The sequence below is a fragment of the Hippocampus zosterae genome, chromosome 2 (genome assembly GCF_025434085.1).
Source record: "Hippocampus zosterae strain Florida chromosome 2, ASM2543408v3, whole genome shotgun sequence".
Taxonomy (NCBI): Eukaryota; Metazoa; Chordata; class Actinopteri; order Syngnathiformes; family Syngnathidae; genus Hippocampus; species Hippocampus zosterae.
In genome coordinates, this window is record NC_067452.1 from 37,021,313 (window position 1) to 37,043,241 (window position 21,929).

General features: G+C 43.0%; 2 protein-coding genes and 1 long non-coding RNA gene across 6 annotated transcripts; 2 read left to right on the plus strand and 1 right to left on the minus strand.

Moving 5' to 3' along the window:
* Positions 1 to 594: 594 nt before the first annotated feature.
* si:ch211-112c15.8 (tumor necrosis factor receptor superfamily member 1A) lies at positions 595 to 11,612 on the minus strand. Of its 2 annotated transcripts, none has more exons than XM_052059263.1 (11): positions 11,307 to 11,612; positions 9,281 to 9,441; positions 8,308 to 8,395; positions 8,090 to 8,218; positions 7,821 to 7,949; positions 7,660 to 7,708; positions 6,627 to 6,769; positions 6,387 to 6,536; positions 6,197 to 6,234; positions 5,285 to 5,393; positions 595 to 2,094 (listed from the first exon to the last, which is right to left on the minus strand). In XM_052059263.1, the coding sequence occupies exons 2-11, from the start codon at positions 9,320 to 9,322 to the stop codon at positions 1,760 to 1,762; spliced, it is 1,212 nt and encodes a 403-aa protein (XP_051915223.1). In that variant the 5' UTR covers positions 9,323 to 9,441; positions 11,307 to 11,612; the 3' UTR covers positions 595 to 1,759. The 2 variants fall into 2 exon arrangements, with proteins under 2 accessions (XP_051915223.1, XP_051915224.1); XM_052059264.1 differs by lacking the exon at positions 11,307 to 11,612 and adding an exon at positions 9,563 to 9,663.
* LOC127596628 (uncharacterized) lies at positions 1,740 to 2,471 on the plus strand. Its single transcript, XR_007961519.1, has 2 exons — positions 1,740 to 1,882; positions 1,973 to 2,471. It is a non-coding gene; the product is annotated as an uncharacterized LOC127596628 (long non-coding RNA).
* On the plus strand, positions 11,078 to 21,594 carry znf362b (zinc finger protein 362b). Of its 3 annotated transcripts, none has more exons than XM_052059247.1 (9): positions 11,078 to 11,324; positions 12,440 to 12,503; positions 12,744 to 13,061; positions 13,233 to 13,337; positions 14,260 to 14,578; positions 16,991 to 17,215; positions 17,321 to 17,399; positions 17,516 to 17,674; positions 18,773 to 21,594. In XM_052059247.1, the coding sequence occupies exons 3-9, from the start codon at positions 12,860 to 12,862 to the stop codon at positions 18,887 to 18,889; spliced, it is 1,206 nt and encodes a 401-aa protein (XP_051915207.1). In that variant the 5' UTR covers positions 11,078 to 11,324; positions 12,440 to 12,503; positions 12,744 to 12,859; the 3' UTR covers positions 18,890 to 21,594. The 3 variants fall into 3 exon arrangements, with proteins under 3 accessions (XP_051915207.1, XP_051915206.1, XP_051915205.1); XM_052059246.1 differs by having other exon boundaries at positions 11,080 to 11,324; positions 12,818 to 13,061; XM_052059245.1 differs by lacking the exon at positions 11,078 to 11,324 and adding an exon at positions 11,762 to 11,911 and having other exon boundaries at positions 12,818 to 13,061.
* Positions 21,595 to 21,929: the final 335 nt, after the last annotated feature.

Below are 21,929 nucleotides of genomic sequence, written 5' to 3' on the forward strand. Positions count from 1 at the left end.
AGCCGTCCAGATGTGGTCAGTTGAGAAGGAAGCAAAGAAAGCAAAATCTGTACTTTGAGAGGCAAACCAACAGACGCTCTGAGATGACCTGTTAGACATAACGTGCATGACCAAATGCACAAAAGGTATACTTCTCTCATAGTTTCCAAAAAGGCTCGAAATTTAACAAGTATTTAACATAATTAAAATACATATTAGTGGGCCCGGTAGTCCAGTGGTTAGCACGTGGGCTTCACACTGCAGAGGTACCGGGTTCGATTCCAGCTCCGGCCTCCCTGTGTGGAGTTTGCATGTTCTCCCCGGGCCTGCGTGAGTTTTCTCCGGGTGCTCCGGTTTCCTCCCACATTCCAAAAATATGCATGGCAGGCTGATTGAACACTCTAAATTGTCCCTACGTGTGAGTGTGAGTGCGAATGGTTGTTCGTCTCTGTGTGCCCTGCGATTGGCTGGCAACCGATTCAGGGTGTCCCCCGCCTACTGCCCGGAGACAGCTGGGATAAGCTCCAGCACCCCCCGCGACCCTAGTGAGGATCAAGCGGTTAGGTAGATGAATGAATAGATGAAAATACATATTTCAATAAGATGCGCCTTCAACCTTCTCTGCGGACCTGATGTCCTCTGGCAGGCTACTCTAAAGCTGGGGACCAAAATGGCTGAATGCAGCCTCACCATGTCTTCTGGTCCTCACCCTAGGAATAAATAAAGGCCAGTGCCTGAGGACTTTAGGGATGAAATGATAAAAGCAGGTCAGATAAATATGATGGCTCAAGACAGTTACGACATTTAAAAACAACAAAAAAAAAAGCACATTAAAATCAATCCTGATATATATACAGGGAGCCAATGCAGGGATTTTAAAGCTGGTGCAATGATGTGTTCCCACCCCTCTCCCTTGTCAGGACTCGTGCGGCCAAAAAGGCTGATGTTGTATTGGAATTGCCTGTAGACGAGGCAAACTCCTCTAATCACTTCAAAAAGGGCCCTTTGCACCAAAGTATGGCCGTTGAGCACAAAAACATCAAAGTGGTTGGTTTTCTAGCAAATAACAGGATAGGCCTCCCCCTCCCCCCTGAAAAATAAATAAAAATAAAAAAATTCAGTGAAGAGCAAAACGCCGATCTGTAAATATCCACTTGAGTGCATTAACACAGTTGTACTTCACATTGTTGAGTATGACTTGAATGTCCAAACACATTTTACAGTTGTGCTATGAAACAACCGTTTCATTCATTCATTCATTCATTCATTCATTCATTCATTCATTCATTCATTCATTCATTCATTCATTCATTCATTCATTCATCTTCCTAACCGCTTGATCCTCACTAGGGTCGCGGGGGGTGCTGGAGCCTATCCCAGCTGTCTCCAGGCAGTAGGCGGGGGACACCCTAAATCGGTTGCCAGCCAATCGCAGGGCACACAGAGACGAACAACCATTCGCACTCACACTCACACCAAGGGACAATTTTTGAGTGTTCAATCAGCCTGCCAGGCATGTTTTTGGAATGTGGGAGGAAACCGGAGCACCCGGAGAAAACCCACGCAGGCCCAGGGAGAACATGCAAACTCCACACAGGGAGGCCGGAGCTGGAATCGAACCCGGTACCTCTGCACTGTGAAGCCGACGTGCTAACCACTGGACTACCGGGCCGCACAACCGTTTCAATAAAGGTTAAAAAAAAAATAAAGAGTGACAAATATTTGAACAAATGTCTTGAGCAAAAGCAGTCTTTCCTGTTGCACGACCTGACCTGAAGTATCAGCAGGCGGTGAATTCACCCTTTGGTTGAGCCCTCCGCTGAAGTCTCTCCAGCCTCTCCTGCAGCATCTGAGCGCAGCCTGACAAATCCATGTCACGCAAGGCGGAGAAGATGTCATCGAGGTTGGCTGAAGAACGCTTGCACCACAGACACAACATCTGGTACTGCTTCTCCAGGAGGCTAAAGCCGGATTCCATCTCGATGCGTTCCAGCTGGTGGTCTGCCACCGAGAGCATTCTCAAAAACTCCTTCCAGCGACGCAGCGGGACCTCGTTAATGATCGCGTACAGGACGATGGGGGGCCAGTGCCTGCTAGGTTCCTCTTGTTCGCCATCTTGGGAGAAGGCAAGCAACGGTTAACCGATAAAATGAGATGTTGGGAAAGTTCAGCTTTGACATTCAGTTTGTGTAGCTTTCCACTTACGGTCAGTGGAGCCTCCGAAATCAAATGGCTAAAAACTATTATTGAGTTTAAAAAAAATATCGCAAGAAGTGTGGTTTGTCTTTGTGTGTGAGATTTGTGAGAGTTTGTAGTGATTAAGCAATAAAAGTATTAACGACAAGGTTGGCTGTTTAGCATAATAAAGGGATGGCTAATTAACTGATTGTAATTGAAGTACTGAACAGCATGAATGGTGTTTTTTCCGGCTGCCATAGTCAAAACATGACCTCACTGCTTTCACTGTAAACATTGTCGCAAATGGAATGAGGTCGTTTACCAAAAAATAAATGAAATAAAATTAAAAAACAGTCACTGTTGGCATAAAATCACAGACGATAGTGGCTAATTTTTCTCATTGTTGTAAAAAAAAAAAAAAAAGACGAAAGTATTGAAAAACACTCAAACGTTTTGCCTGTGTTATGCAACCAACAACAACCGTTTTAATTAATCGGCCAAATTGATCAGTTTTCGGAATTTTATTCTGCCAGGTATCGGAATCGGGATCAGCCTCAAATCGGCCCCTAGTATCAACTTTGTGACTGTTCCGACGTGTCAATCAAATATTTTACAAAGAGGTGACGAGCAGCTGTTATTCCCAAAATGAAACAGGCGGCATAAGTAGCAGCATTTTCACATTGTCTTGGAAAACAGACAGGAGCAGAATAGACGATATACCTCACCAACCACATGATGTCCATTTATATCTCGCAAAAGTGGGCATTTATTAACCTATTGGATACTTTTGACCAAAGGTATGGAATCATTTGTCCATAATAGCTGCAAAATATTCATCCAACCTGCGATGTCGGCAGTGAGAGCCTCTCCCAGCTCACTTTAGGTGAAAGTGATTCAGAACTGAATCAATGCTGCCTGCCAGGTGAGTGAACGACACCATCAGTGACTGCACGAAAATATCCAAGCCACGAAACACCACATCAAAGTCCTACATTCACCATCTATACCAGGCGTGTCCAAAGTCCGGCCCGCGGGCCAAATGCGGCCCGCGGTCGAATTTCATCCGGCCCTCGGCCCCTCTCATAAAATCAGTGCCGTCTGGCCCGCAGGTTGGGCGCAATGGAACACGTTTGCATTGACTGAGGTCTCGTAGACTGGTGAGTGATGTTTCATAGAGTACTGCTTCCCTCTAGTGGCTAAATGAGTAATAGCATTCACTAAATGAGTAATAGCATTTAGACACTAGAGGGCATCACTCACGAGTTAACAAGACACCACTCCGTGTTTATATTGACTGATATGTCATATTTCAAATGATCCTTGCAGTTGTGGATATGTGTATTGCTTGTTCATTTCCCTGTTGTTCGAGTCAAAGGTTTTGTGACTATTGAAAAGTCATGGTGATACATTTTATGTTTCAAATCAATCAATTTGCACTCAGGAGACTTCTGTTTAAGAAAAAGTCAAGTGAATACGCAGTTGCATGTGATATACCTGTTTCAAATGAACCAAAAGAACTTCTTAAGATTGTTGAAATTAAAATAAAAATGGAAATGTGAAACAGACTGGCTTACTAAAATTTGTTGAACAATATTGTTGTTCAATGTAAAGAATATCAGCCAAGGTCGGCCCCCCGACATTTTACCACATAAAATCTGGCCCCATTGGCAAAAAGTTTGGACACCCCTGATCTATACTGTCCGAAGCAAGATCACATGACTATAAAACTTTAAGACATTTTGGGGGTGAGTGTTTGAATATTTCAATTCCTCTGAGAATTGGTGAGGAGATAAGGCCCGAACAGTGTGCATCTTCACGGGCTTACTCAATGGGTGGCCTTTGATGTCATTTGATCCAGTTTCCCTTGAACAACCACATATTGACTGTCACCCCACTTGCGGTGAACCTTTACTGCCTATGCAGGTTTGCTGATGTCAATAGGGAAAGTCAGTTCTTGTAAAAAAAACAAAAAAAAACAAAATAAAAAACAATAGGGGCGGCCCAGGGGTCCAGTGGTTAGCGCGTCGACCTCACATTGCAGAGGTTCAATTCCAGCTCCGGCCTCCCTGTGGAGTTTGCATGATCTCCCCGGACCTGCGTGGGTTTTCTCCGGGTACTCCGGTTTCCTCCCACATTCCAAAAACATGCATGGCAGGCTGATTGAACACTCCAAATTGTCCCTAGGTGTGATTGTGAGTGCGAATGGTTGTTCGTTTCTGTGTGCCCTGCGATTGGCTGGCGACCGGTTCAGGGTGTCCCCCGCCTACTGCCCGAAGATGGCTGGCATAGGCTCCAGCACCCCCCGCGCCCCTTGTGAGGATAAGCGGATCAGAAAATGAATGAAAGAATGAATGAGAGAAAACAATAGCCGCATGCATAGTTTTCCGCTTCAATTACATAATATGCAGCCTGCCATGCATGTTTTTTTTGGAATGTGGGAGGAAACCGGAGAACCCGGAGAAAACCCACACAGGCAAAGGGAGAACATGCAAAGTCCACACAGGAAGCTGGAATCAAACCGTGCACCTCTGCACTTTGAAGCGGACGCGTTAACCAGTCGATCAGCGTGCCGCCCATATAATATGCATTAAAACAACACTGCCTCTAATTTGCCGAATCATCTTACTTGGTCCTTCTTGGTTTTTTGGTTTCATCTCAAACCGCTTCAAACAACAAAGCGTGTGACGGAAAAGTGGTTAGGACTGCACGACTGTCCGTGTTTTATGTTATGTGTTGTTGTGTTTATTATTTTACTTTGTTAACTGTTTTGTAAAGCGCTTTGTTACAGCTGCCGCTGTTGTGAAAGCGCTACAGAAATCAGCATGTATTGTATTGTATTGTATTCCGTCATAACACCGCTTAGAAAACCCTTGTGATTGTCTCTGTTTTCTTGAGCGCCAAACATAAAAGATGTTGAACGAATTGAAATTGCATCAAGAGCAGACAAAGGTCCAATACCAATGCAATCTCCTCGAAAATACCAGTAAAATCAAGTAGCTGATCCAGTTACAATATACTTGTATATTATAAAGCTGCCATAAAAGCACAATTTCCAAAATACTCCACGTGCCCTTGAAATGTAGTTATAAATAGCAGATGTATCATTGTTGTTATGCACACCCCTTACCTTTGTTTTGGGAGTGTGCCAGTAAAGCACCGATTTGGTCGATACTTGCTGGTGTTTTTGGAGACTGGCCGGGTGCCGTCATGGGGATTTCCTCATACACACGAACTGTCTTGATGAAGAGTTTCAAAATAAAATAAATTAAAGAAATCACCGTAACAAGATCCTGTTATAATCTTGAATCATTTTTAGTCCCATGGCCAAATCAACAAACACAACCCCAGCTACCCCAAACAAACACCCGCACACATCCCCCCCCCCCCCCCCCTGCCAACAACTTGACAGAGCGATCGAGATGAGCTGCTTTGCTTAAAACTAAGAAAAGTGCAGAGAAAGTAAAGTGAGACTTGTGGAGGCAAAATTCTATCACCAAACCACCCAAGTACACTTGTCATAGCAGTATGGCACAAATATGAATAAAAAAAATTTCCCACATTATGTTGCCTTCAATAGCCATGAGTTAAAATAATTATTTGTTATTTAATAATTCATTCATTCATTCATCTTCCGAACCGCTCGATCCTCACTAGGGTCGCGGGGGGTGCTGGAGCCTATCCCAGCTGTCTTCGGGCAGTAGGCGGGGGACACCCTGAATTGGTTGCCAGCCAATCACAGGGCACACAGAGACGAACAACCATCCGCGCTCACACTCACACCTAGGGACAATTTAGAGTGTTCAATCAGCCTGCCATGCATATTTTTGGAATGTGGGAGGAAACCGGAGCACCCGGAGAAAACCCACGCAGGCCCGGGGAGAACATGTAAACTCCACACAGGGAGGCCGGAGCCGGAATTGAACCCGGTACCTCTGCACTGTGAGGTCAATGTGCTTACCACTGGACTACCAGGCCGGCTAATAATGATAATATTAATTCTATCTCAACAGGAATAAGATGCATGATCGGAAGACCGTACCAGTGTGGTTGGGTGGCCGCCTGGGTGACCTTGAGTGTCTGCGGAGAACAAAATCGAGGTTATCTGTTTGAAAGTGTTCTATAAATACAGTTGAGTTGAGTTATCCGTAAGTGTCCAATGAAACGTAATATATGTGGACGTGCACATTGGCATGTTATTCCGCAATGTGACTGCAAATGAACTTGCTTACCGTTGCATACCCCAGTAGGGTTCTCGGGGTTCTTGATGATTCTGCAGTGGGGAGCATAGCACAAGTAGAAGGCAAAGCAGATGCAGAGCGCCAGAAGCCAAAGGAGCACCACAACCAGAACGATGACCATCCACCGTCCATCATCTTTTGCTGTGAATGCCACAACTACCCGATTAACGGTCACGGAAATAATTCAATGATATTTTTGAGGAAGACAAGGACGCACGTTGCGCAACGTACCTGGAAGCGGATTTTGACTTGGTGATGTCGTGCTTAAATTGGGGCGTCCTGCGGCTATTGTTAATGTGTTTATTAAGGCAGCTGTGGTATCAGGCGGAGTTGCACATTTTCTCTTACATTCTGCAGCTTTCAAACACTGTTCCCTGAAAAACGACATGAACATGGCAGAATTCGTAGAATGCTGTCATCCAAAACCTGAGACTGATGTGTGACTGACTCTCCGAGCTCCATTTTCGTCGATGGCGCACATGTAGAGACTAGTCTTTAGACCAACAAAAAGCTGGTCTAAGATGCGGTGCAGATGGCGTCAGGCGATTTTGTTGGATTTGATTCGAGGTGCGGGCAGAGAGAGTGCAAAAATATGTCTGGATTGGCTTGGCACTGGTGTTTTATCAAGCGTTATCTATTTGGTGTAATGTTTTATATCATGGTTCTCGATTGCAGTGCTGTTGAGGTGCACAGCATTACATTGATAGCTACATTGATAATAACAAAAAAAGTAATCAAGCAGGTGTCTTTTTAACAAATGTCAAAGAATAGAGTCATGGAGGACTTGGAACGGTTGATTTTGAATCCACTCTGAAATAAAATATGTTTCCCCGCAAGATGACCCAAAACTACATTAACGCTCCTTTAAAAAAAAAAAAAAACGTTATCTCACAATAATGGCTTAGCCAAGCAACTGGAAGTTAGCACGCCATCATAACTCCAAATGTGGAACTGGTGAGTGCCCAGATTGCAATAATTTCCGTCTCCACTGCATAGCACAATTGATGGGAATCTAGAATACAGGACACATACATAGATTGCTAAAACGAGGCCATTCCCATGAAACGATTCTCATTTGACCTATGAGCGAGACTCACTGCTGCCTGGTATAAACACCAATATCGTGACGTGCCGTGACCAGTAAAATCAGAACCATGCTACCGATATAAGGGTAACATTTCTTTTACTGCTCTTGACCAATTTTCATGACGATCATGCGTCATTTTCCCCTAACTATCCCCAACTATTAACAACAATTACTCACTTGAAGCATGCCTCACATTTCCGTTGGTCATAACGGCTCTTCTCAGAATCTAAATTAAAAAAAAATAAAATGTTTTTTTTTAAAGGTGGAAATAATACTTTTGGTAGAAATAATATCAATACAGAGAATCCCTTTACTGAGGCTTGACTTAATTTGGTTACCTGTACAAGCTTGACACTGGCATGGACGGCAATTGAAGATTTCTTGGGTACCTGCATTGTAGTATCCCTCCTTGCACTCACACACCGTGTCACTGTTAAAGACGCATGGCTTTATTTCCACTTCATTAGCTGAGGATAAATCAGAAAGGTTCTCGGTTAATCGCCTCTGTCTCATGCTTTAATTATTATTATTATTTTTTTGGTATTTCCATTTCAATATCTAGAATAGAAGATATCTTGGTATCATCGAGAAGACGAATGCTACTTACGACCACACGTGCTTCTACACCTCAGGCATTTTTCTCGGCTATTGGATATTGCAGTGAACGTGCCACTGACACATTCTCGACATCTATACTTTGAAGCGGGATTGTCACAGTTCCCCTCTTTATAATAACCTGGAGAAAGTAGAGAAACACGCAATAAATCCTGTCAAACACATAATAAGAATAATATATAACATGCAATTCTAAATGTATGAACTTGCCAGCTGGACACTCTTCATAACACGAAGAAATGGGCAGCTTACTGCTAAAGTGTTCTCCTTTGGAAGGCAAGGCCATGATTAGGAAAACCTAAAGGACAAGACAGAGATGCAAGAAATGCCAACAAATTGGGAAGACAGACCGCATGAAACAACAAGAAATGTAAATGAAAAAGGTCCGTTATTGTAGTACGGGATTGTGCCACACGATGGCGCTTATTATTGTGTATGGTGGTCACCTTTTTCCCTGAGGACAACTTTTCTCCTTGTCACCATTGGCATATAGTTGTGAATTCTATTTCATTTTATGCAGGGTTTTTTTTTCAAAGGTTGTAACTATTCGATGTGTTTTAATTACTTTTACAAACGTACATTTATTTCACCCATTTAATCCCACCAGTCACATTTGTGAAAGATAATGATTTAATTTACAGGGCTCTAATTTTTTTTATTACTGATTACTTAAAAAGGGCAACCAATGATACCTGAATTTGACTTTTAAATTTAAAACTGCCGTCAGGCTGCTGAATAGAAATAACAATAATAATAATAATAATAATTAAATGCTGTGAAAAAACAATTGTGAATAGCACTGCAATTTATCCATTTTGTATTTATATTGCACTTAATTGAATGGTGTTTGTTTGTTTTCTTCTTTCTACCCACATTCTTGCTGCTGGAGGCTGTAAATTTCCCCAGTGTGGGACAAATAAAGGATATCTTATTTTAAATGTCTGGGAAAAAAATTGGGATTAAATGGGTTAATGTACTGTATAGTGTATATTTATAAAAGAATTAACTAGCCGGTAATGATCTTTGCCATCGCCTATTTTACCCGGCAACAGTAAGGTTATGTACCGTATTTGTATTTTTTATAAAGAATCGTGAAGTGACAAATATAACAAGTTGAACAAGCACTTTTTTTCAACTTTAAGCACCGGATACAACATTAAAACGTCTGACTTCAAACACTCACCAAATCCATTTTGAAAGCGCAAATCTTGAGGTAGGAAAGCATCCCCTTGCAATGAGTTGGTCATCTGACAAGTTTACCACACAGCATGGCATCATCATTGTCATCTTCAGAAGAGGATGCCGCTATCAAGATGAATCTTTCAAAGCATCCGCCATCATTTTCTGGAAACCCCGAACAAACAAGCAGTGAGAGGAAGGCTTGCGAGATTGCGTGCATCTGTCTGACATGGTTTATATGGTCTTCACAGAAGTGCCGCGAGAAAGAAAGAGGAAATGCACTGACATCACTTTACACCTCCGCATTGATGGTGGCTACTCAGCGTCACAAGTTCCATTTCATGATCGTTCCATAAATCTCCTTTCATGTAAATAAGTCTTTACAGTCTTGAGATATCCCATGTGTGTGTATACTGTGTGTGTATGTATGTATGTATGTATGTATATACGTGTGTATCTATCTATCTATCTATCTATCTATCTATCTATCTATCTATCTATCTATCTATCTATCTATCTATCTATCTATCTATCTATCTATCTATCTATCTATCTATCTATCTATATATATATATGTATATATCTTCCGAGCCGCTTGATCCTCACGAGGGTCGCGGGGGGTGCTGGAGCCTATCCCAGCTGTCTTCGGGCAGTAGGCAGGGGACACCCTGAATCGGTTGCCAGCCAATCGTAGGGCACACAGAGATGAACAACCATTCGCACTCACACTCACACCTAGGGACAATTTAGAGTGTTCAATCAGCCTGCCACGCATGTTTTTGGAATGTGGGAGGAAACCGGAGCACCCGGAGAAAACCCACGCAGGCCCGGGGAGAACATGCAAACTCCACACAGGGAGGCCGGAGCTGGAATCGAACCCGGTACCTCTGCACTGTGAAGCCGACGTGCTAACCACTGGACTACCGGGCCGCTATGTATATATATATATATAAAATAAAAAAAGTGATACCTACACCTGAGTTAGAACACTATAGTACATAATCCTGTTCACTTTCAGTGCTCTCTAACCATGATTTAATAAAATAATAAATAAAATTATTTTTAAAAAATAAATTAATAAATAAAATTATTTAATAACTATACTTTTGGGGTTTTTTTGCATTTGAAGAATTTCAACACATAAAATGCAAAAACAAAAAAAAGGAAATAAGATTTAGGTTTATTGTTTCTCTCTGCCAATTAATGTAAGAACGTGTAATTGTTCTGCTTTTGTCATAATACGTCGTTGGCATCGATAAATGGACTTGTTGTCAATACATGATCGTTTTCGGTCCACTTTTTTTGAAATGGTGGCCAGTCAAGGATGTAAATCACTTCTTGTCTAGTCAGCTGGGAATGTCTCCTGTTCATTCCTCACACCAGCACAGATGGCGAGGGTCCCATGACCTGGAGCAAATTAGCAGTAAGAATTATCCAGTACAAATTTGTAGTTTAATATAACTGAGTGTGTATGTTTACAATTTTATTACACTTTCACTTTGCAGTAATTATCCTTGTCATCATCAACATTACATTTAGCAACCATTTAAAACTATGCACATCTCTTGACATGGCTTACATACTGGGCTGAGTTTGAGCGCATTTATTCTTGTTTTGTCGCTTCCTTGTAGCATCATCATTTTCTCGACTTGCACACATTTGCACATTATGAGGCTGTAATGCAAAACACACGAGGCATGAATTGACTAAAGATATTCATTCTCACAAGTGAAGCCGCCCCAAACTGTTAGAGAAAAACACACTCTATTCTATCACAACGCGGTAGAGAGTTTTAAAAATACACACGAAGTGATTCTTTTTAAAACGGTCTATTTCCCCAGTTTTTGTGCGCGTGTATACGTGCCTGCAGCTCCATAAAGGCTGCAGCACCGGTGGCACCCAGAAGTGAACAAAGCGACCCGGAAGCGTTGTTCGAACTGGAGGCAGGCAGAAAGAACAACCAGCCTTTTTTTTCCTCTCCTTTTTCTTTTTTTTTGGTGTATATGAAAGCTGTGCTCGCAAGACAATACCTGCAATCAGAACCAAAGGTATTTCATTTGTGCATGTATTTTCTTTCGATTATCTGCTCCAAACGGCTGCACCGTACACGGAAAAAAAATGCAAGCCGCCGTTTTTTTTTCATTCGTTCAAAAGTTCCAGAATTTAAAAAAAGAAAGAAAGAAGCACATAAAGTGGGATTTGGTTATGATGGCACTTCGCTCTTTTCACTGCATAGTCGAGGCTTTGTGGAGAAGAACGATAGGTGTCCGTTTATGGACCGCGCTGTTTGAGACCGCATCTTGTCTTCTGTTTCCGCGCTGCTTTTTTTTCCCTCCCCCCTCGACAGGGCATGGTTGTTATAGGAAGTGTCAGTTTTTTTAAGGGGTGGGGAGGCCGGGCTATTCAAAGCTGCGAGGGGCCGTAAACAATACATCATGCTAACACGGACGAGATAAACACACAAAATGCTACACGTCCTCGGCCCACAATCCGCTCACAATATTTTTGGGGAGGGGGGCAGGGAGAAGAAGACTGCAGAATATGGCGTCCCGCCTAATAAAAATAAGGCTGCCATTTTTGTTTCTCTTTTGTTTGGGAATGTTTTAAGATGGACCGTCTAGGTCGGGTCGAAAATGTTGAGTTCCCGAAACGCCCCCACAGCCTGACGATGGGCTTTCGGGGGTGGTCGAACATGGACCATGCGAAAGCGAAGTTTCGAATTAAAAAAAAAAACGAAAGTAATAATAATAATCCAAAACGTCGACTAATTTCTGTACGGAGACATTACATAAACAGTAGAAAGGACAAATTGGCCAAATGAATTAACAAAATAAGGTAAATTTAAAAGCTAACGCCTACGGCAAAGCAGTCCACTTTTTGTTTTCAATTTAAATTGGATGATGTTTGAACTACAACTCGTGGCGGCAAACTTTTGTTATAAATGAGGTCTCAATTTGTCATAATTTCCATTCGGGTTTTTTTTTTGTCATGAAGACAATATTTTATAAATACAAACGTTTAATCGACGTATAATGAGATGAGTTAAACTGCAAAAATAGTCTTCAAAATAAAGCAACCAAGTAAGGATAGAATACTTAATTTAAGTTAAATTTACAGTACTCTTATCACCAATCTTATCTCATTTAAATGTTTTGAATTTTAGGATGGCAGAGCCTCGATTTAACAACCCTTATTTTTGGCCACCACCGCCATCCATGCCTGGGCAGGTAAGTCAGCTTTTCACTTATCTCTGATGTTTCCATCTTCTGTTGTTGGCATGTGTGAATATCTTGTGGTGACAAAAAGCTACTAGATCGTAGATCAGTTCTGATTTCTAGAAAAAAAAATCGGATGACGCGTTCAAACAAACGTTTATTAATGCATTATGAGCGTTTAAAGTTTTGCGGCTTTTACATGAAGTGAGGTTTTTATTTATTTTTCTTTTTTAAACGCTCTTTGTGTCGCAGTCATTTGTCCTGGAAGAATCACATGTAAACACAGTGTCAGTTTTCTGTTGAGCACGACCCGTTAACGCTTTCAGCTGGATAACCTGGTACTCATCAACAAGATCAAGGAGCAACTGATGGCCGAGAAGATCCGACCCCTGCATATGCCACCTACCTCCACCCCTTCCCAGCAACCTTTGTTGGTGCCCACCTCATCCTCGGAAGATGCCGGCTCCCAGCATGGCATGCCGGGTCCCAAGCCACAGCTGCCGGGCCAACACCCGCCGCAGCAGTCTGATATCACTCTCCAAGCTCGTTCAGGTTCCAGCTCTGGACCAGGTAGCAAATGTTTCTCCTTTTTTTTAATGATGTTATCCCTAATTTCTGTCATGGAATTCCCTAAGTGTTCTTTCCATTTTTGCAAATTTTCTCACAATAAAGACAAGAGTCTGGAACAACTTGATATGAGTAACGTTTGGTATCTCCCCTCACACCCCCTTTAACTTCCAGATGGAAGTATGGACGAGAAGTTGGCTGTGAAGGCTAAAGGGTTATGGGAGGACTGGCACATGAGGGCCCTGAGTGAGCAGCACGCCCGCGCCAACCATCGCTCAGGTACTGCAGATTATACTTCTTCAGTAAATGGACGCGGAAGCTAAAATTAGTATTGTCGCCGCGCTTGGTGTTGTGTCCCTTTACGGGCCCGCATAACAGATATACTTCAGGGAAAGTGTATTCATCATGTTTTCAAAGCTAAAATTAGCATTGTCGCCGCGCTTGGTGTTGTGTCCCTTTGCGGGCCCGCATAACAGAGACACTTCAGGGAAAGTGTATTCATCATATTTTTATTTTCATTTCGGTGAGTGTGCATATAAACTGGTTGGGATTTGGTACCTTTAACAAGGTGTCATTAATACCTATACAGTGTATTGTACTCTCAAATTTATAAACATATTCAAAAAAGAGACATTATGACATCTCTAGGGGGTGTGAGACCATATAAAAGGATTTTTTGAGACGTGAGGTGTAGGTTGAGAACTATTGTAATCGAAAAAATACATTTAAAGTTGTCTTCAATCTCTGGAATGTAAAAAATAATTTATAAAAGAAAGTAGCTGGTTCGCCGCCCTCCGGGCGGCTCATCAGCTAGTTCCTGCGGAAGGCTGGTAAGGTGGGCCTTCGGCCCACAAAAGTGTTGTTGCTTGGTTCAACTTTTTGTTCATCTTCATTGCTTATCGCGAAAATAAAGAGATGTTTATTGCAATGCTTGTGGGTAGACAACATTTTTTCGCTAAGATGCCCGCGCGATCGTAGTGAGCCACTGCCTATATACTGTATATATATATATATATATATATAGATGGTTACTTTGCTGGCCTTGAAACTGTTAAATAAATTTGCACTCTGGTATCCTTTACTTCATTCATTGGAATTCCCGATGCTCTCCATCAATCAGATGGCATGTAAATGACATAACATCATTTGCTGTATGTAGTCAATGTTTGCAATAGAATTGTCCTGCGCATCACCCCCACAGGTCCAGCTCCTTCATCTCGACCCGAAAGCCACAGCACCTCCGAGGCCCAAACCCCCACGACGCCAACCTCCAGCAGCCAAAACCGCATGGGGGGCGCCCCCTCTCTCAACATTATCTCCGGGTTGGCGAGTGGTCCTGGCATGGACCACATGAAGGTTGGAGGCCTGGCAGGACTGTTGGGCCCCCCACCCAAGGCAACACGCGGGCGAAAGAAGATTAAAGCTGAGAACGCGTCGGGTCCTTTGCTGGTGGTCCCTTATCCTATTCTAGCAGACCAAGGCTGTGTCACCGTGGCACCCAAAGAGGGCAAAACGTACAGGTAGGACGCATTTATGTTAAGGTATTTATGTTGAGCTCACTTTCATCCTAATTTTCGTGACCAGACTATTCAGAATGAAGCAGGTCTCGGAACCTCGCTCTAACATTCCATTAGCCCAGCGGCTCTCCTAACACTTTAATTGTGGACGTTTGTGGGCGTTTCCTCCAGTCGCCCCAAGTTTAAATACGGCTGTTGCTGATCCTGAGAGAGCTCTTCCTCATTGAGACGTCGACATGTGTCTGACCTGACTGGATGAGTGCCTCACTAAGTGGATAGTGAATCGATAACGATTGTTGTTGCGACACAAGCATTGACATTGATTTCCTGCGTTTAAAAACAAGCCTTATTAAATCAGGATCCAACATTAACGGTAGCCCAATGGCCTTGGCTAACTACGAACGGCAAGTAAATTAAGTGCTACACGGTAGTCAGCCGAGAGTAGGGGCTTCTCGGTTTAAAAACATTCATAATGATTAACATAAAAAAATATTAATCCACATAAATCAATCAAACCATTTTACCCCACTGTGCGCATTTTTTGTGTATGTCCTCGATCAGCGGCCAGAAGAGGGATTTTTTATGCACATGGATTCGACTGTTAAGGTTGCTGCAACGACCCAGAAATTTCCCAGACTAAATCTATGAGCGTAACCGTGTTCTAATTTTATTGGAGTACCACAGGGGTGTCCAAACATTTTGCCAAGGGGGCCAGATTTTATGTGGTAAAATGTCGGGGGGCCGACCTTGGCTGACATTCTCTACATTGAACAACAATATTGTTCAACAAATTTTAGTAAGCCAGTCTGTTTCACATTTCCATTTTTATTTTAATTTCAACAATCTTAAACATTTCTTTTGGTTCATTTGAAACAGGTGTATCACATGCAACTGCTTATTCACTTGACCTTTTCTTAAACAGAAGTCTCCTGAGTGCAAATGGATTGATTTGAAACATAAAATGTATCACCATGACTTTTCAATAGTCACAAAAACGTTTGACTCGAACAACAGGGAATTGAACAAGCAATACACATATCCACAACTGCAAGGATCATTTGAAATATGACATATCAGTCAATATAAACACGGAGTGATGTCTTGTTAACTCGTGAGTGATGCCCTCTAGTGTCTAAATGCTATTACTTATTTAGTGAATGCTATTACTCATTTAGCCACTAGAGGGAAGCAGTACTCTATGAAACATCACTCACCAGTCTACGAGACCTCAGTCAATGCAACACGTGTTCCATTGCGCCCAACCTGCGGGCCAGACGGCACTGATTTTATGACAGGGGCCGAGGGCCGGATGAAATTCGACCGCGGGCCGGATTTGGCCCCCGGGCCGGACTTTGGACATTCCTGGAGTACCATGTTTTCGTTGAATTGGAAAGCCGATAAAATATCGCCTACTCGGTAGTTTATTTTAATGTGTCATTCTGTAAATACAACACTCACTACGTTGGTGTACATCAGAACAGTATTATAGTGTCAGCACAAGATATTGACTAAATTAGGCATCAAAATTTGGAGAGAAAAAAACAAGTGTCCATAATTTGTCTCCAAACTAGTCAGAGAGGGAAAAAAAAATCCAATGTGACGGTTACAAATTAATCCATGTATATGTATCTGTACCCAATCATTGAAACTTTAATGTTCCTCTTGAGGGCGGCCCGGTAGTCCAGTGGTTAGCACGTCGGCTTCACAGTGCAGAGGTACCGGGTTCGATTCCAGCTCCGGCCTCCCTGTGTGGAGTTTGCATGTTCTCCCCGGGCCTGCGTGGGTTTTCTCCGGGTGCTCCGGTTTCCTCCCACATTCCAAAAAACATGCATGGTAGGCTGATTGGACGCTCTAAATTGTCCCTAGGTGTGAATGTGAGCGTGGATGGTTGTTCGTCTATGTGTGCCCTGCGATTGGCTGGCAACTGATCCAGGGTGTCCCCCGCCTACTGCCCGGAGACGGCTGGGATAGGCTCCAGCACCCCCCGCGACCCTAGTGAGGATTAAGCGGTTCAGAAAATGGATGGATGGATGTTCCTCTTGATGAATATAGGGGGGCCGGTACCGCTTTTGACAAGGCTGTCACGACTTGGATCGGGGCACCACTCAAAAAGGTGTCACGTCAGACCCCGTTTTATTATTTCATCTGTTCATTTCTATTCTGCACAGTTGATTACATTTCACAACTGTAGCTCGGACCTTGTAATTGTGTACATACGTAGCATTATTTGTGGAAGGCTGTTTGAACAACTCTTATCAATGCCGTTGAATTCAAATCAAAAATTCGTTTTTGTGGCGCTCACGTTTACTCATCATTGTAATTCAATGACACAAACACCAGGGGGAGGCAGAGAATAAAAAAAATCACAGCCGTTGAAAGTGCTCATCAAGCTGGCGCCTCGTCTTCTTGTTCAAGGTGCAAAGTGTGCCCACTCACCTTCCTGACCAAGTCCGAGATGCAGATCCACTCTAAGTCTCACACGGAGGCCAAAGCACACAAGTGTCCCCACTGTTCCAAGACATTCGCCAACGCCTCGTACCTGGCCCAGCACCTGCGTATCCACCTGGACATTAAACCGTATCACTGCTCCTACTGCGACAACTCTTTCCGCCAGCTCTCACATCTGCAGCAGCACACCAGGTCGGTCAGATGTCTTAAAGAGAATCACCGCTACCCAGTTGCCATTTTGAAATGGAAACGCGACACTCATTACGACTCGGTTTTGCTCCTCTTCCTCTGTCGCAGAATCCACACCGGCGACCGGCCTTATAAATGCGCTCACTCCGGATGTGAAAAAGCTTTTACGCAGCTGTCCAATCTCCAGGTGGGTTTATTTCCGCCACCCTGGCTTCGATCCGCGGAAGGAGAAAATAAGTCAAGGGTCCTAATGATGACTTTAAAAAAAAAAAAACACCAACTATGATCAATGTTTCTTTCCAGTCTCACCAGAGGCAACACAATAAAGACAAGCCGTACAAATGTCCCAACTGCTACCGTTCCTACGCCGACTCGGCGTCGTTGCAGATCCATTTGTCGGCGCACGCCATCAAAAACGCCAAGGCCTATTGCTGTAGCATGTGTGGCCGGGCGTACACCTCGGTAAGTAAACCAACACACCGGCATGCATACCTGTACCTGTGTGTGGCTTTGATTCTCATCTATAAGGGAAGCCAATAGCGCAGGGGTGTCCAAACTTTTTGCCAAGGGGGCCAGATTTTATTTGGTAAAATGTCGGGGGGCCGACCTTGGCTGACATTCTTTACATTGAACAACAATATTGTTCAACAAATTTTAGTAAGCCAGTGTGTTTCACATTTCCATTTTTATTTTAATTTCAACAATCTTAATGTCTTTTGGTTCATTTGAAACGGGTATATCACATGCAACTGCTTATTCACTTGACTTTTTCTTAAGTGCAAATTGATTGATTTGAAACATAAAATGTATCACCATGACTTTTCAATAGTCACAAAACCTTTGACTCGAACAACAGGGAAATGAACAAGCAATACACATATCCACAACTGCAAGGATCATTTGAAATATGACATATCAGTCAATATAAACACGGAGTGATGTCTTGTTAACTCGTGAGTGATGCCCCCTAGTGTCTAAATACTATTACTCATTTAGTGAATGCTATTACTCATTTAGCCACTAGAGGGAAGCAGTACTCTATGAAACATCACTCACCAGTCTACGAGACCTCAGTCAATGCAACACGTGTTCCATTGCGCCCAACCTGCGGGCCAGACGGCACTGATTTTATGACAGGGGCCGAGGGCCGGATGAAATTCGACCGCGGGCCCGATTTGGCCCGCGGGCCGGACTTTGGACATGCCTGCTCTAAATTGTCCCTAGGTGTGAGTGTGAGCGTGGATGGTTGTTCGTCTATGTGTGCCCTGCGATCTGCTGGCAACCGATTCAGGGTGTCCCCCGCCTACTGCCCGGGGACGGCTGGGATGGGCTCCAGCACCCCCCGCGACCCTAGTGAGGATCAAGCGAATGAATGAATGAATGAATGAATTGAAAGGCATCGATGTACCATACATTGTTAATGCGTCGCCAGATGATCAGTGCACTTGTCGAGCATTCAATCGGATGGCTTCGGGAGCTCACAAGCGCCTCCTGCTGTTCTTGCGTCGGTATTGTTGTGTCGTGTGCGAGCCTCACAATGTATCTTGTCTTTCTTTGCAGGAGACCTACCTTATGAAGCACATGTCCAAACACACGGTGGTGGAACACCTAGTGAGCCACCAGTCCCCTCAGAGGACCGAGTCCCCCACCATCCCCATACGGATATCCCTTATCTGAGCTGCCTGGCGCAGTGTATCGGATCTGTTCAGGGTCCATGTTGGGCGCAAGCCTCACAGGCCCCGCACCTGCGGTTATCTACGTAAGGCTTACAATAGCATTATGACAGCCGACGTATGCGTTCAGTGCTCGAGTCTGCAACAAGGGGGCGCCATTTAGTGAATGTAACAATACCGGGAGATGTTGTCCTGAGGACAGGGGAGTGGCGAAGACGGTCTTGCGTCAGATTTAATCAGCACTTTCGTAAGCGTCATGGAAACGGCCTGCACCTGTTTTTGTAAAGAGCAGATGATTCTTTATGGATCAGATAATTTTTTTTTTCTTCATCCTTCTCTGTTTGATGGGATTTGTCGGTGTGCCGGATAATTAATTCCTCTCCCAGAAAAAGAATTGATCAAGTTGTCAAAATGTTTGCTGGGTGTGTTCTGGAGACATCCAAAGAGAATCTTGAAGCACTTTGTAGGTCTCGTTGCTTTGGCCCAAATTGTTGAAATCTAATTGGTTGGCACAACGCCAAAGGGCATTCTTTATCGGTGGCAGCTAGGAGCAGTGACGGACGGTGTCGAGAGAAGAAAACAAAACGAAACGGGCTACTGTGTTACCGTTGTTTGTTTCACTCACATGGTTGTTCAAGAACACGCTGACAGGGTTGTTGAAATTTCGAGAGGCAATCATAGATGACAATGATGGCATTTATTGATTGTATTGTTTTATGAATGCGAGGAAGGAAGGAGTACAGACGCATAAAAGGGAAGCAAAGTTCTCACCTGTGCCTCAATCCTTCAACTCCCTCTTTGATGGCACCTTGGTGATCACGTCACATGATCACGGGAACACCGCTTTTCATAAATGGACACCCCTCCCACACGCCAATCTTTAAATATAAGGCTTTACAAGTATTACTTGCTGTACACTTAAATAGGTGCAAGGTCGGATCAGCCGTTAGCGTTACCACCCTTTCTAAAACAATCTAGATACAAATGAATCAAGGCTACACTTAGTGTAAGTTTTACATGAGTAGCGAGCATTAACTCCAACCATTGGACCAAAGTGTACAGTATTGAGTAAGGCTTTTGTCAAAAGCTTCAACACGAAAGGAATGAACCGCAAGATAAACATCCACGACGCTTGCAGTTTGTCCGGAACGTCTTCACTGCGCTTCACTTTTCCCACATTTTACGATACTGTACAGCTTTATTACAAATTTGAATCCCTTCCTTTTGTTCTTCAATTCTACACCCATAATGACAACACCTTTTTTTGATTTTGACCTTGTCGAAATCATCTTTTGCTCAGTTCTGACTAGTCTCCCCGCTATTTCCGCTGAAAAGGCATTTGCAATGGCAAGTAGAGATTTGGGTGCAGTTGGCACACTCTGACGGCGACGGTCATAGCCACTCTGTAGTAAGACCCACCATTCGGAAACGTTGCTTTACCGAACTGAGAATGGAACTAATCGGTTCATGAAGCCATTCAATCATCTCGTTCACTCCAAAGATTTTTTTTTTTAATTCAAAGGAGATGTTGAAATCGAAGCGGTGTCGAAATCTCTGCCGCTATCAGAAAATGTTGGGGCAATGGCAGACTTGAACTAAAGTGGGAATTTTTCATTCCAGCAGGCACGCATGCGCACCACTTGCAGTATGTAAAACCCCCGTTTGGGGAAAAGGGGGTACAGACCTGCGTACATGCATTTTTTTCATAAATACTGAATTTAGCTTTCTAAAAAATGTTCATTATTATGAGGTGCTGTGTGTGGACATTTTTTTTAGGAGTGGAGGGGGCGATTTTGGAATAAGGTAAAATAGAAAAAAGTCAAGTGCAGTGAACACGATTCAAAATGTATTGTACATGCCAATATTCTTGACGCCTTCATTTCAAAAAACGTTTTTTTAAAAGAATACACGTTCTCTCGTGTAGTATTTGGACAGCAACACGGTATTGTTCGTTTTGTTTCCGTTGTACTTCTCAAACCACTTGATGGTACAAAATGGGGTACGCTGTATCCTTCAGGGCACTTGTGAAAAGGTGCGACGGCGAAGCGTCACGTCCGAGTAGGAACTGTGAATGGTGTATATAAATAAACAGTAAAGGAAAATAAATGTCCAAGTGGAAGAATCGAGTCACTCGCCTGGGCAAGTTTTGACATTTACAACCAACAACAAACCCTGCCTCTTCAACATAACTCTCTTTTGGAGATAATGGGCAGAATGTTCCTGTTCCTGTACTGTATAACACCGTAGTCATTTATAATATCTATTTTTAAAGGTTGAATAAAGACTGTCTGTTTGGAGAAGGAAAAACGATTACCTTTGTATGTTATTAATCTTTTATATCGATTATTTGACATGTAAGCCTTAACTGTTTTCTCATCCCATCTCCATTATTCTGTATTGTGTTCTGCAGTATTCAGTCCTGTAAACATTTGTTTTTTTTTTCTTGTTCCCTCATGCATGGAGCTGTAATCTGTATGATAACTGTCTAACTTGAGTTCTCAATGGGAAAAAAAAAATGATTGGGGAGGTTTATGAAACTTTTTTTCCCCCGTCTTGCATTGTGGCTTCAGATACTGTTTCGAGACAACTAAATATGCACAATCAAGACTGAAAAGGGTTAGCGGTGTTCAAACTTAAAAAGTACAAGAAAAAAAAAACCCAAAAAAGCTTTGTATCTTTACCTTGTTTAATAAAAGAGACCGTTTAAAATTCTGTGCAGTCTGCTTTTGTTTTGAAGTGGAAACCGGATACATGCGGAGCAAGACGCACAAAAGCACTTGTGTGGCGTTCTTTATTTATGAAAATAGTTGGTACAAAAACATTTACTTAGTCAAGGTTCTTTTGAGTTCCATGCACACTGATATTTATCAACCTTATCCTTATCACACAGCAGCAAGACAAAGTCACACTTTGTCATTTTGACACGTTTTACACAAAAAAAGTTTCTTCTGTACCTATTTTATGTACTGTGATGCAATGGTACCAAAGTTCCCTCTTAGTTAGGCGCACCTTTACAAACAGGCTTACATGAACTGGACCCCAGG

Excerpts from the sequence above, each read along its gene's own strand:
- si:ch211-112c15.8 (XM_052059263.1), bottom strand. The coding sequence starts at position 9,322 with ATGCTTTCCTACCTCAAGATTTGCGCTTTCAAAATGGATTTG. Across the intron at positions 7,709-7,820 it reads CCAGTGTCAAGCTTGTACAG|ATTCTGAGAAGAGCCGTTAT; the intron begins GTAACCAAATTA and ends TTTTTAATTTAG. Across the intron at positions 6,235-6,386 it reads CCCTACTGGGGTATGCAACG|ACACTCAAGGTCACCCAGGC; the intron begins GTAAGCAAGTTC and ends TGTTCTCCGCAG.
- znf362b (XM_052059245.1), top strand. Across the intron at positions 12,504-12,817 it reads CGCCATCCATGCCTGGGCAG|CTGGATAACCTGGTACTCAT; the intron begins GTAAGTCAGCTT and ends TAACGCTTTCAG. Across the intron at positions 13,338-14,259 it reads CCGCGCCAACCATCGCTCAG|GTCCAGCTCCTTCATCTCGA; the intron begins GTACTGCAGATT and ends TCACCCCCACAG.